Below are 19,351 nucleotides of genomic sequence, written 5' to 3'. Positions count from 1 at the left end.
ATGGCTGAGTAGGTCCAATTTAGTTCCTGGGGATTAAAAGAGTATAGGATTGGACATGTAAACAGAGGAACAGCGGAGTGAAAGTTAATCTTCAATTAAGCACCGGTGTGTTTTCTCCAACGTTGCTGTGGTTGCTGTCCCCTGTTGCTATGGTAACTTTTCCTCCGCAACTCCAGCATTAGGCAACCCCCTCCCCTTTTTCAGCTGACGCGCGCGTCTCTTTCATTCTTATTAGGCGAACGCTATTCTCATTGGCAGTCTCGGGTCTCTCTTTTGCATTCCAGTCGGTGGAAATTTCCGTCTCCCGCCGCGCCAAGCCAATAGCGAGCCCGCGAGCCCTTATCCAATGGCAGCGAAAGCTTCTGGCTGTTGTGGTTCGTGAGGGCCGCGCACGTGGTCCCGTTATGTAAAGACTGGGTGAAGCGGCTCCCGGCCTCGCGCGTGTCTCGCGAGCTTGCGCAGGCGCGCCAGGCAAGGAACCATCGGCACCGCCGCAGCCGGCGAGAGGAGGAAGGATACCGGTCCAGAGTCCCTCCGCTCTGCCCCCCCCCTCCGCCGAGCCATAATGAAGCAGCAGCAGCAGCCGGTCATGTCGGCGGGCAGCACGGGTGCCGCTGCCGCCGCCGCCGCCACGGCAGTCCCGGCCTTTCTAAGTAAACTTTGGGCGCTGGTGGGCGACGCACCCAGTAACCAGCTCATCACCTGGAGTCAGGTAGGCGTTCTTGAGAGGGGCCCGCCGCGAAGTGGGGGGGAGAGAGAAGGGAACCGGCCTTTTGCTTCCCTTACTTGCCCTAGAGCCTTGCTTTGGCGGTCAGGCTCCCTCTCGCCCGTACGGCGGGAAAAAAGGCCCGGCAGGCGGCGGTGTAAGAGGAAGGGGGCGTGATCTGGCGTGAGTCAAGGGGTTTTTTTTTTTTTCGGGTGAAGGTTTGTCCCGAGATCACCGACGGTCCTCGGATCCTGTCACCTCTCCATGTAAACTCTCCCGCCCCCGTTCCCCGCATCAGTCATTTCCCCGGCCCCGTGTTGCGCCCTCGTCCTTCCTGGGGACGAGGCCGTTGGGAGGCCCCAACTGTCACATGGCGTCCAAAGAGGACTGCAAGGGCGCCGAGGGGTCCTCCGAACGGAAAGCATCATTGCAGAAGGGCCTGGACCGAGACCGGCACGGGGCACGTCTCTGGGGTGTATGCAGAACTGGTGCCGATAGTGGGAATCCTGACATGCCCAGTAGTCCTGGGTGAGAAAGCTGATCTCTTAGCTAATCAAGCATCCCTCTTGACATCTCTGCTCCAAATCAAACTGCTTCTGCGAGTAAGAAATGTGCGTGGAAAAGTCTGACTTTGGGAATATTATACTTTCCAGTAGTGTTAATTTAGTATCCAAAAGAGGGTGTTGAATTTAATGTTAATTCATTAAATTCATCCATTTAACGTTCATACTGATTGTATGCCCTGAGCCTCTGGCTGAGCTATTTATTTAAATTTTTATGTCTGTCTGACATTTGAGGTAAATAATAATTTCAATAATAAAAGCCACATTACCAGCTGGACAGGCCTAGCCTCCTGGCTCATGCACCTGGGGAAATTGCCTTCAAGGTCTTTAAAATAGACCAAGAATGCAGTAATTGTCCTATCTCTCCCTATAGTTGGCCCAAAATTTTTGAATGTGTTGCCAGTAACCCAAAGAACTCACTTTTATATTAGGCTGTCATCATTTCTTTCTCAAGTAGGATATAATTCTGCATTTTCAATAAGTCTCTTCAGGCTGTCTCAGTTTATGCTATTTTTCTTGTTCACCAAGTCAGTTTGGCATTTTATTTGAAAGTTTTTCTGAAGGTGTTGGCCTCAAAGTTTTTGCAAGAAAAATATTTGTGTTTGAGGGTTTGTCTTGTAATAAACAGGAAGTGGAGTTTGTGCTCCACATTCTTCTGTTTTGCCATTTTTAAACTGGAACCCACCATTGATTGATTATACTTGTGTTGATTGCACAGCCAGACAGGGCCTCTCATTAAATATTTGTTGGAAGATAAAATTTAAAAATTTAGTCTTGGTAGCTAATTTTCTGTCAGTGGTTGTTGGAATTAGGAAGCAATTTACTAAAGGAGTGTTGTTTAAATAAAATAGGGTCAGATATGTAATTCCATAAATTACAGTGGTTGAGTTCAAATATGGTAAAGAAAATGCAAGCAAACCGAATTAGGATTTAGTTATTGACTGCAAAAAAATTGGGGTAATAATACTGCCCCATATCTTTTTGTAAACAGATACTGTAGCTTCCTCAGCTCCATGTGGAAAAACTTGTATAAATATCAATAGATTCAGGTATCATAAATATGGCTTATTTCAGTAGATATTGGAGTATTTTCAGCATATGAATGTCCTTGTCTTGGGTCTGTTTAATACGTGGAAATAGTGCATATATAGCCTAATACGGTACTAGGAGAGATAGTTGCTTCACAGATCAGTATTTGGTATCAAAATATTACAGAGAATACAATGTAACGTTTAAGTTACTGTTTTGTTTTGAGGAAATTGCTTACAAAAAAATTCCTAGATATTAAGGGCGAGAGAATTTATAAGTGCATCTGTTCCTGTGCCAAATAATTATGTTTGAAAGTGGAGAGATGGTGTAACTGTTGTAACTGCTTCCTTGTTACAACTTCAAAGTTGTTTTTTTCTCAAAGGAATATAAATAATATTAGAAAAAATATGAAATTATCTTGTACCACTTTATTTCTTCTGGCATAGTGAATAAGATTTGTTTTACTACTTGTAAGGTTATTTTTGGCTCTCTACAGGTTGCAACAGGGATTGGAAACTAGGGGGATCAGTTTTCATACATACTCTTTGGATGACTAAAACAAACATTGAGCAGATCCTAGGAGACATTCATAGTTTACATTGCCTTTATGTCATGTCCACTTGCATGTGTCTATTTATTTTTAGTATAAGTTGGATATTTTATTCTTTTTCTTTGTTTTAATATTGAATTTTGGATTAATCACTAGTAGGTAAAATAGGCCATTAGGTCATCTTAATGATATAAAAATAGGTTATAAATTCTAGTCTTCTAGAATATAATTGTTTCTAAATCTCCTTTGTTGGCAGAACCCATGATACCCTGGTATATTAAATCTATATTGGTATGATTTTATATTTATGCTAGTAAGCTACATAAAGTGGCAGGGCATATTTCTGGTATAAAAATAAAATGATCATCTTGTCTCATGTCTGAAGGGGATAGAGTAATATTGTTGTAGAATTTCTGGAAATAATGATAGGCAGGTTACCTGTCATTGCTATTATGCGGATTTCTTTAGCAACCATTGTCACGTGTTTGATTTTGTTGCTGGGGCTATTAAGGATCACAGCCATATTTAAGATTACTCTCCCCAAAATATATAATTTAGAAAAATAGCCAGAAAAATCTCAAATTAAAATATTGAATTTGGGAAAGCCATAATGTTTAGTTTGTCATTTGGATTATATACATAATATTCAATTGTATTATAAGCCTCTAACAAAAAAATTAGTTTATATACAGACAGTCCTCAACTTATGACCATTCATTTAACATCAGTCCAGAATTATAACGGCCTGAAAAATAGTGCTTTATAGCCGATAAAGCACTTCAGCCATCACAAAACATTGCAACACTATTCCTATGGTCACATGATCACAATCTGGTATTTGGCAATCTATTCGCATTTACAAGGGGGTTACTAAGAACCCCATGATCATACTGATAGCTATTTGCAATCTTTGCCAACTTATCTAGAAAGGGGGGAAGCCCTCAGGGAAGGTTGCAAGCTGCTGCTTCTTGCTGAGAGAACTGCCTCCTGTCTCTGGAGGCTGGCTGAAAGAGCTGCCTGCCAAAGGGAGCTGAATTCCTTTGATGAGGTGCAGAAACAGCTCAAATCTTTAAGATTTTGCTTTATTTCTGCACCCTGCTGAAAGTACTCTCTCCTTCCCATGGAGGATAGCTGACCTCTTTTGGCAGGATGCAGAAACAAAAAGTCAAATCTTGAATATTTGGGCTGTATTCCTGTACCTTACTTGGACAAGTTTTTTTCCACATACAGAGGGAAACTGAACTTCAGCAGGTTGCCAAAGTGGAGCTCCATTCCTGCACTCTGCTGAAGGAGCTCCATTCTGTGTGCAGAGGGAAGCTGAATTCCTTTGGTAGGCAGCTCTTTCAGCCACCACCGAAGACGAGAGGAAGCTGAAATCTAAGCATTGAATGTAGATGCAATTTGGTAAGGAAAAGAGGGCAGGGGGTCTCAGTTGGGTTGATGGGAGAAGGCCATCACAGAACACAGATGAGTATCTCTGCTCAGGGCTGAAAATGCTGCTTGGATTTTGGCAGGGAGTATTTTCAGCTTCTGAGCGAAGCCTTCCCCAGGCATCTTACTGTCCTTACCTATGACTTTGCTTAATGATCCACAACATCACTTAATCACAACCAGGACTGCGGATGTAGAACAAAATAGTTGCATGACAACTTGCTTAGTAACTGCTTACTCAGTGACTGAGATTCCAGTCCTAACTGTGATTGCATATAACACTATTTAAACATTTTAAAACACTATACACACTTTTGGTGGGGGAGGGGAGAGTACCTTAAAGCTAGTGTTGACTCCTGAGTGCCTGAACGTGTCCCTACAATTTTCTTGGCAAGACTTTGGGATTGGTTTGCCATTGCCTGCTTCTTCCTAGAGCTGAGAGAACATGAATTGTCGAAGATCACCCAACTAGCTTTGTGTCTAAGGCAGGACTAGAACTGGGCCTTCTAGTGTCTAATCTAGTACTTTAACCACTACACAAAGCTGGTTCACATAGACACATGCACACAATAAAATCTGTGTAATTGGAAAAAGTGATATCTGGTAATATGGTAGAGCAGACATGGCAAACTCAAGGCCCGGGGGCTGGATGCGGCCCGCGAAGTGGTTTCATGTGGCCCGTGAAGCCTTCCTGGAAACAGTGAGGGAACGACCTCCTCTGCCTTGGCCTTGGCCCACGCCAGCCGGGAGCCAATGTACAATTTTGTGGTGGTCATCTATGCTGAAACATATTCAGTCTTAGCTCCACAAGGCCGTCTGGAAACAGCGAGGAACCAGCCCCTGCTGTGTCAGCCCTGTCCCCTGGGTGCATGCTGGGGAGGTGTCACCCTTTGTGAGGAATGAAGAAATGCACCATGACCTGGAAGTGGCCAGCAAATGGCCCTCGCCTACTTCACCTATCTGGTTGATGGGCTCTGGGGGAGGGGTTTTGGCAGGCAGCAGGGCACTCTCCTCACAGTGCTGAGAGGCTGAGCCGGGCAGTGCGAATCCAAAAAGAAGTGCGAGGCTGCCCAGCCCCCAGCCTGCCCAGTTTCGGCAGGCAGTGGGGCACTCTCCTCACAGCACCAAGAGCTGAGCCGGGTGGCGCAAATCTGATGAGAAGTGCAATGCTGCCTAGCCCCCAGTCTGCCCAGTTTCAGCAGGCAGCAAGGTGCAAAGCTGATGAGCTTCGCATCACCCAGCTCAACCTCTCGGCATTGTGAGGAGAGCGCCCCACTCCCTGCCAAAACTGGGCAGGCTGGGGGCTGGGCAGCATTGTGCAGGTAATGTTGACTCTCACGCTGCTCATGGCATCCCCTCTCCCAGAGCCCACCAAGCCAGATATGTGAAGTAGATGAGGGCCATGTGCTAGCTACTTCCAGGTGATGGTACATTTCTTCATTCCTCAACCTCTCCAGCTGCGTTTCTTGCCTGTTTTTTCCCTCCCTCATCTCAAATATTTTCCCACCACTCTGTACTTAGGAAGGAAGGAAAGAAGGAAGGAGAGGAAGGGTCTGAGGGAACTCCTTCTTAGTCCTGCCCTGCTGTCCTTTCACCATCCCCTTTCCTCCTCCTCGCCTATCCTGGGGGTCTCCCATCTTATTGCTAAGGAAGCTTTGGATACAAAGCCGTGTCTATTCCCATGGAGAGGAAATGGGCCTCCCTTTGACTTTGCCCTCATACGCATCATGTGCAACCTGGCTAAGGAGAGCAATCACAGCAGCAGCAGCCTTGAGGAGGAGATAAGTGCAGCTGGGTGCCCCCTTGGGAAGTGGGGCTGGGCTTGGTGCTGCAGGTGCTTGAGGGCCAGGCTGGGAGTTTGACCTCTGCTGCCCAGGGCTCTGGGCAGCCCACACCACCATCCAGTCCCCCCGCATGGCCTGAGAGGAACAGTGAGGCTCCTCCAGTGGACCATGCCTTGGCACTTGCCCTGGTCCCACCCCCTTCTGCCAGAGATCCTCAGATCTGTCCCACTCCTGCCCAGGCCCCCACAGGCACTCTTGACGCGAATGATGTAGAGCTGGCCATGCCTGCCCAGTAGCCACACCCACTCCATGCCCACCCAGTAGGCTGCACCTACCCAGGCCACACCCCCCCAAGGGCAACCACAATGCTGATGCGGCCCTCAATGAAATTGAGTTTGACACCCCTGTGCTAGAGATACTATAGCTACTATTTTAAAACAGTAGTTAAAAATACCGTATTTTCCGGCGTATAAGACGACTTTCTAACCATGCAAATCTTCTCTGAAGTCGGGGGTCGTCTTATACGCCGGAAAATACAGTAATTTGTGTCACATATGCCAAACTATGCAGTATCAATCAAGGGCCCTGTCTGACTGTAGTGCTTGATGTGCCAGGTCTCCTCCTACCTCCTTTTTCTTTTTTCTTTTCTTTAGTCTTTTTATACCAAAACTTTGTCTGAGTCTTACAGTAATCTTGTTTCCTCATTTTTTCTTACTTCTGCTACCCAATGTTTCCTCATATTCTGCTTTCTAGTCCACAAGTTAATTTATTATTATTTATTAACCTGCTTTTCTAGTAGATAATTTTCTGTTAGATCCTCTCGGTTCTTAATCAATTTGCTATTCTGTTATTCTTAGCCTATTAATTAGACTGTGTTTTTGCTTAGACATCTAGATTTTATTCTCCCATTCCAAACTTAAATTTTCCTCGTAAATTTATTCACTTGTATAAACCCTTTTTCCATAGAAACTAAGAACCATATTCCCTGATAGTCTGAGTTACTTATCTCATTAGGCAATTGATATTTCCCCAAATGAATAAATAAAAAGGAAGAACATCTTTCCAAGCTTGTTACCTTATCATTACTTGTGCCACCATCATTACATTTTTTCCCGAGGACACATAGCAGCAAAACAACAGCAATAGCACTTAGACTTATATACCACTTCACAGTGCTTTTACAGCCCTCTCTAAGTGGTTTACAGAATCAGCATATTGCCCCCAACAATCTGACTCCTCATTTTACTGATCTCAGAAGGATGGAAGGCTGAGTCAAACTTGAGACCATGAGAATCGAATTCCTGGCAGTGAGCTGAATTAGTGTGCAATACTGCATTCTAACCACTGCGCCACCACGTGTTTTAGAACAACCAAATAACCTAACCAGTAACCAAAATTCACTTTGTTAGGCAGTTCTTATATGGTCAAGCACAATATTAAACTGTTCTGTACTTTAATCTGAGTTACTGTCATTAATGTATTCATGATTTGCCTCTTTAAGATTCTGTGTTAATCTTGTTCATAATCTTTAATATTTTCACTGAAAACTCTTATAATTTTGATATTAACTATTTTTTAAACTATATATATATATATATATATATATATATATATATATATATATATATATATGTATATTTGTATTAAAGAATGCTTCAGTGAGAAGTTAGTTGTAAATATATACAAAGCATTTTTCATTTTATATAGATTCTGATCATAATTGTGTGTGACTCTTTAATTTCAGAATGGCCAGAGTTTCCTTGTATTAGATGAACAAAAGTTTGCAAAAGAGATTCTTCCAAAGTACTTCAAGCACAACAACATGGCAAGCTTTGTGAGGCAGCTGAATATGTGTGAGGATTTTTTTCAGTAATATTATATATTTAGAGCTGCACTTAAAATGTGGAGTGTTTTATACTATTAATCTTGAAGTAGATTCATTTTTTTTGTTTTACACCAGTACATTCTATAGTCATTCAAGATTAAATTTTGATCATGAATATAAACAATTTTCTAAGGAATGTAGTTGCTATATTTTAGGAATTGCATTTGCTGAAATTTTCAATGCGTAGTGTTCTAGGTCCTCTGAAACACTAAAATCCAAGAAGAATAGTTAATATTTCTTTTCATGCTTTGTGTCATTATTGAATATTATAGTTCAGGGTTATGAAAAGACTTGACTTTTGTAATATGTCCTTAAGCATCAGTTAGCAGAACTATTTTTTCACAAGTATATTGAATACTTGTGAAAAAGTATTGATAATAAGTATCACCTGAAAAATTAGGTTTGCTCAGTTGTAGCTGGGTCAATCTTTTTTATATATTATGGCTTGGATTCATCATAGACTTCCTGCAAATTGGAAGAATACTTTCCAACAAGGGAAAATGTTTGATACAGTGATATTTCCATTGGTTGACTTGGAAAGGAAGCCGTTTCTGCTGATTTCCCTCTATCCATGCAATCTTTTGTACCTCAAAGTCTAAAATAAATCTATTCTAGAAGGTTAGGGCATTCTTTGGCAGGTAGAAAGAGGTGTTGAGAGTATGGGGATTGATTAAAATTATTTCTGTTCACTTTTCATGGGTATTAGTTTACTGAGTAAAATTCTTTGGGGAGAAAGTTCTGGTTGGCTAAAATTTCAAATGAAATCCATGATAGTAAACATATCAGTGCAGTTTTCTTGCAATAATACCGTGTTAGACTGTATTAGGATAATAGCATGTATTTGTTAAACATATTTAGAACATAGGCATACTTCCTGTAACCTAACACTAATTAGGATATGGTGTTTTTCTTAGTTTTGCTTCCAGATTTAAACTATCTGGCTCATAAGTATCAAAAGTGATGAACTATACTTTTATAGTATTTTTTATACACATCAAGCGGTATAGTAACAAAACTGTTGCATTTACAATCGCCCCATACTTCCCATAAATACAGCAATATCTGTGAAGCTAGAAAGGGAAGTGATCAGGCACTGCTTCCTATGCTAATTTTTTTGTCTTATATAATAATACTGGTTTCTGTGGAAATTAATAGAATGGATTTTGGTGATAGTAGAGGACAGTTGTGCATTAGCAAAACTGTTTACATAAGAATTGCAAGGTTTGTTACATTGTTTAAGTATGGAAATCTTCACTTTGTTTGAATGAAGCCTTTGAATATTCCTGTTGATTTTTACATTGTGGGTGTAATTTTTCAGATGGTTTCCGTAAAGTGGTCCATGTGGATTCTGGTATTGTTAAATTGGAAAGAGATGGTCCTGTTGAGTTCCAACATCCCTATTTCAAACAAGGACGGGAAGATTTATTGGAACATATTAAAAGAAAGGTTAGTGAAAAGTTTTATAGATCTTTGAACACCTTTTGCTAAAGTTTACCTATATTATGCATATCTCACAGGCATCATAGTATTTTGGAATTTATTTCCAAAACAAATTTCCATTTCCATTATCACAGAAGACCTATTTCAAGCTGTTATCAACTTGTATATCATTACTCATTTGTATCTGGAATGTTGTTTTTTTAAAAAAATAGGTTTCTTCCTCGAAACCTGAAGAAAATAAAATTCGCCAAGAAGATCTGTCTAAAATTATAAGCAGCGCTCAGAAGGTTCAAATTAAACAAGAAACCATTGAATCCAGGCTTTCTGCACTGAAGAGGTAAATACACGTTGGTCAATATGATGTCACTTTATTGTTTATCAAAACTGGAAAAACTGGCCTTTCAATATCAAATGTTTTAACATGAAAATTTCTATAACTTTAAAAATTATATGTCTCATACCAATAGAAGGGATTATCTGTGTCATATTAGTGATTGTTAGTATTGTTTTTCAGGATACATTTCTAATATTCACATGCAAACATTTTAATCTTTGCCCTAATTATAAATGTCTTGAAACAGAGAGAATGAATCTCTTTGGCGGGAGGTAGCAGAATTGAGAGCAAAACATCTGCAGCAGCAACAAGTTATTCGAAAGGTAATTATCTTAATTTTTCTGAGATTCATTTTCATGTATAATCTATGTGAAGGAAACAATATGGTTTTAGTGAATATAATACAAATTAACAGATTAAATACTTTTTACTGACAGCAATTGGAGAGTAAAAATTCCTGCAAAATCAGAATCTTAAAAGTATATTAATTGGTTCCTACAAATTAACTCAAATGCTGTAAATGATGATTAGTTCTTTGGGGGAAAAGATGTAACAAAAATAAATTTATGGGGGTAGGGGTAGCCTCACTCACTACCTTTGGACTGATTGGGTTGCATTCATTTTGTTCTTCTTTGTCACGATAGTAAATTCTTAAGCACTATCCCAAAAGCTCTGAAAAAATTCTCCAGAATAAAACAGGGCAGATATGGAATGTGTGTGGAAAAGTCTTATTCCTTATTACTTCAGCAGAAGTCTTTTTATATACATTATCTTTTTTAATGCTGTAATGCAGGAATTATTTCAAGTATTGGCTATCCATCAGTTATTCTCATTGCAGAAACCCTAGCTCAAGTTATTTGTGAATGTTGGTGTTACTAAGAAAATATGTACACAGCACAATACAGATAACTTTCTAAAAACCATAATGAATATTGAAAAAATGTTCCTTGCTTGCTCTGAGGGGAAAAATTTACCTCGCTATCTGGAAATTTTTCCCAGCAGCCTCATGTACATGTCAAAAAGGGGCAAGAGAAGCTGACAAGGGAACATCCATGGAACCAGCCCTTTCTTCTCACTGCCATTGACTGGAACTGCTTGTTTTGGAAGGAGTGGAACCACTGTAAAACATTGACTTTAATCCCCAACAATAGTAGGCAGTCTAGAAAGTTCCTAAGAGGTCAAGACAACTGTGTCAAAGGTCATCTACCAAAATGACCAGTCCCATTTTGTTCATTTCTAGAATTGATCAAAAAGATCCATATAATCTATAATCTGTTAAATCTAGAGCATTCTGCATCTGGAACCATATTACCTTCTCAACAACTTCCCTTAAAGGGGAAGATTAGAAGCAGGACAATAGTTGCCTAATACAGGTAGTCCTTGACTTACAATAGTTCATTTAGTGACTGTTCAAAATTGCAACGGCACCAAAAAAAGTCACTTATGAACATTTTTCACAGTTACAACCTGTGCAGCATCCCCATGATCATGTGATTAAAATTCAGATGCTTGGCAACTGGTTTATATTTATGACCGTTGCTGTGTCCTAAGATCATGTGATCACCTTTTGCAACCTTCTGACAAGCAAAGTGAATGGGAAAACCAGATTCACTTAACAACCAGGTTACTAATTTACCAATTGCAGTGATTCACTTAACAACTGTAGCGAGAAAAGTCGTAAAATGGGCAGTGTCTCATTTAACAACAGAAATTTTGGGCTCAATTATGGTCCTAAATTGAGGACTACTGGTATTGCTTACTTTAGGGAAAGTTTCTTTAGAAGGGAGTGCACCAATATTTCTTTAGAGGTATCAAGGAACCACAGAGGTGTTGACAGCTTCCTGAACCAGCTATTCCTCACATGTCCAGGCCATCTGAAGCATCTAGGAATGACATGGTCCCAAAGTGATAGTGCTCATGCTGTAGAGCACCCTATCTATGTTGTCTCAATCTGCAAGTTGGAATGAATATTGAAATACAGGCTTTTATATTTGATAATTAGCTGAAGAGATTCAAAGAAATTATTAACTTCTCTTTTGTTTTTGTGCAACTATTGATAAACAATTTGTTCTCTTATGCACAAGAAACTTAATTTCCAGTATAAATTAACAAATTCTGTTAAGTTCAGACTTATTTCCATAGAGATATGTAGTTTTGTTTGAGATTGAAATGCACTAAAACATTCTGTTTTTTTCTGCAGATTGTGCAATTCATTGTTACTCTCGTTCAGAATAATCAGCTTGTGAGTCTGAAACGCAAACGGTAAGCTCATTTTTGAAAATTCTGGAAAAATTTTTTCTAAAAATGTAGCTTTTAGAACTGCATTAACATATTTTTTTTCTGATTTAGCCCACTGCTTCTGAATAATAATGGGGCTCCAAAGTCTAATTTATTTCAGCAGATTGTCAAAGACTCATCAGAAAACAAACATCATGTGAGTTAATTTTAAAACATATTTAAAAATAAAACAGTAAATAGTTATCTACCTTGGGGGGACTATCTTAGTAGGGATGTTTGAGATACAGGTGAAAAACAGTTTAAATGAAGTTTTGTTTTGTTATGAGGAGATTAGTGATTGCAGTTATAAACAGACTTCCAACTATTTTCATTGTGGCTGTAGACTACAGATTACAGGTAGTCCACAAGTTCATTTAGTGATCATTTGAAGTTACAATGACATTGAAAAAAGTGACTTATGACAATTTTTCACACTTATGACTGTTGCAGCATCCCCATGGTCACATGATCAAAATTCAGACACTTAGCAACTGACTCATTTTACAATTTTGTTGCAGTGTTCTGGGGCCTTGTGATCATTTATTTGTGATCTTCTGATAAGCAAAGCCAATGGGGAAGCTGCATTCACTCAACAACTGTGTTACTAACTTAATAACTGCAGTGATTCACTTAACTGGCAGGAAAGGTTGTAAAATGGGGCAAAACTCGCTTAACAAAGGTCTCACCTAGCAATAGAAATTTTGGGCTCAGTTGTAGTCATAAGTCAAGGACTACCTGTACTGCAGAATCAAAGTTGTGCAAATTCAAATCACTTTGCACAGGTGTACTTTTTCTACCCTGATGTTCTACATTCTCCCTTAAATCGGCCCTTAAACTTTGAGTTCTTTCTTTTTTTCAAGATGCAGGAAATAGAGGGCATCACCATCCCATGGTTTTATCAGTAGAAATGGTTTCCACTGGAATAAACTTGCATTTCTTTTCTATGACCATGCCATTTTTTAGTAAACATGGGCCCATTATTAGTTTTTAAGAGAATAACATATTTATTTCCTCTGTTGAATATAACAACTCTCCTTCCACTATAATGACTTCAGTTACAAAGACACTAAATAATGGTTTATATTAAACCAAACTATACAATTCAATGCAAATGTTTGAGTTTCAGTAGAAAGAAAACCATAAAGATCGTGAGATTAATTATTCTTGTATTTGTGGCATATTTCCATTTCCTTAACTAAGATTTTTAGTTTTGTGGGTTGCATTGTATCCTTAAATTCTTAGGTTAAAAATTATTTTTTTCTAGTTTAAAAGACAAAAAGGCAGTTTTATATCTAGTAAAGCATTAGTTAAAGTCCAGTAATCAAAATTGCACCATCTTTACAAAATAGAATTATTGATAGGCTTTAGTTAATTTTGATGGTTGCAGCACCTTTAGGACAATAGGTAGGAACCTTAGAAGAGACTTAAAGTAATGGCTTAGAATATTAAGAGACTGAAGCCTTGTTTTAACCTGGAATCCCACTTTTAGAGTTTTGTAATTTATGTCACTCAAATGTGAAAAAAGATTGATCACTGCTCCTTGCATAGTGAGTTGTAAATAGGGTGTAGCTGGATGACGGAAGAGAAAAAAGACAGAATGTATCATCCCATGAAGGCTTAAATTGATGTCTCCAGGATAGAAGTGAGAACTACTAATAAATACCATTTGAATAAAGAAATATTTTTCATTGATGGCTGCGAGTGCAAGTGTGCAAGTGTGCTCATTTCTTTCCCCGAAATCGAGTAAGAGCCTCTGTGATACAAGACAATAGAGCTAATCCTCAATTTACAACAGTTGAGCCCAAAATTTCTGTTGCTGAGACATTTGTTAAGTGAGTTTTGCCCCACTTTATGACCTTTCTTGCCACAGTTAAGTGAATCACTGCAGTTGTTAAGTTAGTAACACAATTGTTAAGTGAATCTGATTTCCCCATTGACTTCGCTTATCAGAAGGTCTTGAAAGGTGGATCATATAACCCCCAGGACACTGCAACCATCATAAATACATGTCAGTTGCCAAGCGCCTGAATTTTGATCATATGACCATGGGGATGCTCAGCGATCCTAAGTGTGAAAAATGGTCATAAGTCACTTTTTTTCAGAGCCATTGTAACTTTGAGCAATCACTAAATAAACTATTGTAAGTTGAGGTTAGGTTATGACTCTTAAATTATTTAAGAATGATTATCCTGTTAGAAATCATATTTTAATTCCATAGCTATGGTGTTTGAACTAATGATTTATAAATCCATTTCAAATACACTGAATGTACTACTTTTAAAATTGTTTCTTACTCACTTTAAAGATACTTCTATCCTTATTCCTGTTTTATCTTTAATATGTAATTACGTTATTACCGCTTGTAAATGGACAGGTTTCACATAACAGGAGTGACGGTTTAAAGCAAAAAGAACAACTGTCAGATGACATTATTATTTATGACATCACTGATGATAGTGGGGATGAAGAAAAGGCACCTGTTACTCCAGAAACCAGTGAAGATACCGTTTCAGATTCCAAGTAAGAAACATCTATGTATGTTATAAACATAATTATAATTTTGGGCAATCCTGCATTGATGCTTTGATCTGGCAAGACCTGATTCAGACTGCATCAGCCATTAGGACTAGTAGCAAACAACTAAAGTAAAATTATTAATAATCCTGGCTTGCTTTGCAGAGCTAACCTAAAGCGGCCATTTTTTTTGTTTTGTTTTTGTTTGTTTTTGTTTTGAAGCAAATGTTCTAAATGCCTAATAAATGTAGTGTTGCAAACACTTCGTGGATTTAGTGAAATGGATTGTGATTTTTTTTAAAGTCTATGCAATATACACTAGTTAAATTTTAAAATGTCATATTATTCAGTTTTAGAAAATGTGCATGTGGAATGTGTGGAATTCTGTTGTGTAAATCTGTAATCTCCCTTCTGTTACTTCCCCAAAATGTGTTGAACTTCTAATTATTTGAAGGGAAATACAGAAACAGAAATGCTGTCTGAGCAAAGCTTAGGAAGACAGTTTCATAGTTTTACTTCCAATCGAATTACAAAAGAAACACTTTATTTTTGTTAATCTTACATTTTCGTTGCAGCTATAGTCCTGACATTGTAATAGTAGAAGATGATAATGAGGATGAATATACACCTATAATTCAAGAAAATACAAACGCTGAACCAGTTGGTATTTCCTGTGATGAATCAATGAGTCCTTCCTCGGATGGTGCAAACCCATTAATGTCTAGTGCTGTTCAGTTAAACAACCAATCAACTTTAACGTCAGAAGATCCAGTGTCAATGATGGATTCTATTCTTAGTGAAAATGGAGTGATCTCACAAAATATCAATCTTCTTGGAAAGTGAGTCATACTTTCTTACGTTATTTTTAGTTTTAAAGTTTATGCACAATCTTATTTTCTTCCTCCTTTAAAATTGCACATATATTTTACATTGTGCATATATTTCAGATATGCTGATTATCTGTTTTCCTGTTTGGAACAGGCTAAATTCAGAAAATTCCAATGTGCTTACTATAGAATATTGAATTTTGAATTCAGTGGTTTTAGAATAATTGAATACTTACTTGAATCCACAATAACACATGTACTCTAAGTCTTTAAATTCCTGAATAATTAGGTTTTTCTGTGAAATCAATTTCCATGGGCAATGTGTATCTCGATTCTTGATAAATATTGATCACTTATAGATGAATTTCAGATAGTCTGGGTGGTTGTGTCCAAGGCAGTTGTAGTTATATGCTGCTGCCCTTGGGTTTTATACTTTGTACCAGCTGATATTCTGGAAACTGTAGAGAAAAATACTCAAGCATTTTTACATTATATGAAAAAGAGTATAATTTTCTTGATTTTATTTTAGAAGTCCAGAGTGGCAAGCAGGGAATAAGTTACTGCTCAAAAAGCTAGAGTGTCTTCTTTTTCCTTTAGGGTGGAACTCCTGGATTACCTTGACAGCATTGATTGCAGTTTAGAGGACTTTCAGGCTATGCTGTCAGGACGGCAATTTAGCATAGATCCAGATCTTCTGGTGGATGTAAATATTTGCTGCTTTTTTTTTGTTTCAATTTTATAAAACTTTTTCCTTTTAAAATATTTCATCAAGGTACTATATTAATGCCAACTGCAAAGTTTAACGTTTCGGAGACAATAAAAAAAAACCCTATTCTTAAATTTTCTAAAGAATATTTTGAATGTAGACATTTTCATAAAACATTGGTGTGGTTTAAAAATAGCCAACTTTATTATTTAGAATCTTCTTTTTAAAATGTGACATTTTGTTTTGCTCAGCTTTTTTCAAGTTCTGTACAGATGAACCCTACAAGTCATCTCAGTAGTACAAAAGTAAGTTTACATTAGCACATCAGTGAAATGTGTTCAAACATCACATGTTTGTATTTTTAAAAGTCTGAATTTTACTGAGGTCATAATTTAAGACTACTTTTGTTTGTTTGAATGGCCATGCTTTCTAGTACTGATCTCAGCTTCTTTTTACATTGCTTACTAGATTCCATGTTCTGTATCTTATCTAGTACAGGAATGTGCTACAATTTCATAGCAATGCTTCTGGAACTATCAAAATAGTAATGTTTGTAAAATGGGGAAATTATTTTGGTTTGAACCTGCAACAAGATTTTGTATTCCAGACGTTTTGTTAAAGCAATTTCAGGGAACTCGGTTTGCAATACTGAAACCTTGAATGTGTTCAAGCTTCAGATGAAACAAAATCTGGATAGGAAAATTGGGCAAAGTTCATCTCCCTGCACTTTCTTTTAGCTGTCCCCAAGCGTGCCCATGCCACCAGCCTGCCTTCTCCCCCCCCTTTTTTTCAGATTTTTTTTTTCTTTTCCCTCCCTTCAGCCACGGCATATTCCAAAGATTGATCCAAATCTCATAACCTTCCAATAACTTTCCTTTTCTCCCCGTCTCTTATCTGCCAACATCTTGGCTTTTTCTGTCCTCAGTCCTTTTAACTATTTCTGTCCATATCAAAACAGCTCCATTTTGTTCCATGGATGTACCAAAATATACCAAATATGTATGTTTTTGGTCCAGGACCAAACCTTCCAAAACAAGCTGCTCTGTGCACCAAATGCTTTGCACATCCTATAATGTAAAGTATTTATGTGCTAGGAATAAAATTACAATTTGTATATTATGGTATTAATGTCCCCAGTCTCTTTTTCATATATGTAGAGCAAATACAAATGAAGATTTCTACAATTCCAAAAATTTATTTCTTGGCACATTAGTTTATCATTGTTTTTTTAATATTCTTATTGTTTATTCTAGTTAGAGCATGTCACATATTTTTAAATACTGCTGCAGAATACAGATAGTCCTCTGTTAATTACAGTAATCAGGACTGAATTTTAAGCAATGCAGTCATAAAGCACATAGCTTAGCTATGGTGGTCCTGGTGGTCCCTGTGTCTTCATTAAATGAGAATCATGGGCTTTTAAGCAAGGACCTCCTTGCAACTTTCTCGTGGCTTCCAACTAATAAAGTCAATGGCAGATAAGCAGGGCAGTGTGCAACTAAGTAACTGCTGTGGCCGAACACTAATACAGCTTGGCCAGGGGGAAGGGGGGCTACCGCCAGGGGCCGAAGAGTCCACATGTTCCCTTACACTGCCCTGCCCTTGCCATCTCAAATTCACTTTTGCTTTCCTCCCCTCACAAGGCAGATGCTGGCTATATGTGACTTCAGGAAGGCTGCATGCGGCCTTGGGAAGAAGGCATCACGTGGCCAGCACCTGCCTCACAAAGGGCCAGACCGGCACACCTCATCAGCAGTGAAGGAAGATGGCAAAGGTTAGCTGGGAGCAGCAGAACCAAGGGAGGAGGGGCTGTGAAGTGCAGGGCAGGTAAAAGGGTAGAAATTGGGGGGGAGAGATAGGTGGGTTTGGGGAAATTGCAACGCACCCTGCAGTTACAGTGCGGGCAGGTTACCAAGCACCTAGATTTTGATCATGTGATCGCAGGGCCCCTGCAACACCCATAACTTCAAGGATCAGCTTGAAAGTACCATTTGTCCAGGGACATTGTAACTTTAGTCATAGAACAAATGGTTATTAAATGAGGGCTACCTGTATTTTACTTTGAAAGTCTCTGTTCTCTAGTATAACATTTTCTTCATCTCATCTTTTATGCAGGTGGAAACAAAAGGAATTGAAACTATGAAAAGTCATAGTCCTCAACAAGACTCACAAAATGTGCCTAATTCAAACCCTAAAACAGGTGACTGAGGTTTCATACTGTAAAGTTGTTTGCTTGTCCAGTATTCACAATTTTTGGAAATTATTTTTTAGATAGGAACAAAATGCAATCAGTGCATACTGGTAACCTTCTACAGTATGTTGAACGTGCTCTATTTTTTTTTCACTTTCATTTTGTAAAAATACAAAAATGGTCTTTCTGTCTGTTTAAAATAATGATTTTGGTTTGATTTATTTTCTTCTACTATAGATAAACAGCTCATTCAATATACTGCTTTCCCTCTCCTTGCATTGTTTGATGGAAACCCAAGCACAGCAACAGAGAGTATGCAAGAAACCACATCTTCTGTAGATAAATCAATAGAAGTGGATGAACTCCTTGAAAGCAGTCTGGATCCTCAACCAACCCAAAGTAAACTCGTTCGTCTGGAACCTCTGACAGAAGCAGAAGCCAGTGAAGCTACATTATTTTATTTGTGTGAACTTGCTCCTGTGCCAATGGACACTGATATGCCACTGTTGAACAACTAACCCAATATGTTTAAGAGAAACTATTTATTTAGATTGTGTTTGGGGGGGGGTCTAACTTTTGTAAGCATTTTGTGAAAGCAATTAACTTGAAAAGATTCTATTGCTTCTACAAAATCAGAGCAGTTTAAATATTTACAGAAACCATCAACAGTTCAGTCATACTAATTCATTATATTCTGGTGCCATTGTATCTTCTAAACACATATAGTCAGATGCTCTGTATTAACCACTGTGGTATCTCATGTTCACTTTTGGTCCTAATGTCTGACTGATGCAAATTTGTTTTTGATTTTTTGCTGGAGGTCATAGATTTCCAAGTTCTATTCATTACTTTTTTTTTACTTTTACAACCTTGTTTAAATAAAACTGTTAGGGGGACCAGACCTTTATGTAATGTGTCACTTAACTTCAAGTCTTATTTAAGCACTGCATATTTTTAGGGATGTTAGAATGTTGCATACAGAGGGAAGAGATTGGGAAAGGAGAGTGACTCTGGCTCCCAGACTGGGGTTAATCTTTTTCACAGAAAGGCTTTCTGCATGAAGATACTTCTGGTTGTGGGATAGAGGGATCAACCTAGGCTAAAAAATTAGTTG

At 38.5% G+C, this 19,351-nt stretch overlaps 1 protein-coding gene across 2 annotated transcripts; it reads left to right on the top strand.

Annotated features, from left to right (window-relative positions):
* Nucleotides 1–355: 355 nt before the first annotated feature.
* On the top strand, nt 356–19,144 carry HSF2 (heat shock transcription factor 2). Of its 2 annotated transcripts, XR_005556730.1 has the most exons (14): nt 356–712; nt 7,808–7,916; nt 9,267–9,394; nt 9,601–9,725; nt 9,970–10,045; nt 11,923–11,984; nt 12,072–12,156; nt 14,374–14,519; nt 15,089–15,352; nt 15,938–16,043; nt 16,298–16,351; nt 17,690–17,820; nt 18,162–18,246; nt 18,475–18,530. XR_005556730.1 is itself a non-coding variant. In XM_039343543.1 (13 exons), exons 1-13 carry the CDS (start codon nt 566–568, stop codon nt 18,753–18,755), a joined length of 1,668 nt encoding a protein of 555 aa, XP_039199477.1. In that variant the 5' UTR covers nt 359–565; the 3' UTR covers nt 18,756–19,144. The 2 variants fall into 2 exon arrangements, 1 of the variants encoding a protein (XP_039199477.1); XM_039343543.1 differs by lacking the exon at nt 17,690–17,820 and having other exon boundaries at nt 359–712; nt 18,475–19,144.
* The last annotated feature ends 207 nt before the right edge of the window (nt 19,145–19,351 follow it).

This window comes from Crotalus tigris, unplaced genomic scaffold, assembly GCF_016545835.1.
Source record: "Crotalus tigris isolate CLP2741 ecotype Arizona unplaced genomic scaffold, ASM1654583v1 scf7180000017861.769447, whole genome shotgun sequence".
NCBI classification, from domain to species: Eukaryota; Metazoa; Chordata; class Lepidosauria; order Squamata; family Viperidae; genus Crotalus; species Crotalus tigris.
This window is presented reverse-complemented; position numbering and strand designations above follow the sequence as displayed.

Coding starts and splice junctions, on each gene's coding strand:
- HSF2 (XM_039343543.1), top strand. CDS start 566: ATGAAGCAGCAGCAGCAGCCGGTCATGTCGGCGGGCAGCACGGGTGCC. Junction 7,917..9,266: donor TGTGAGGCAGCTGAATATGT/GTGAGGATTTTT, acceptor GTAATTTTTCAG/ATGGTTTCCGTAAAGTGGTC. Junction 18,247..18,474: donor TAATTCAAACCCTAAAACAG/GTGACTGAGGTT, acceptor CTTCTACTATAG/ATAAACAGCTCATTCAATAT.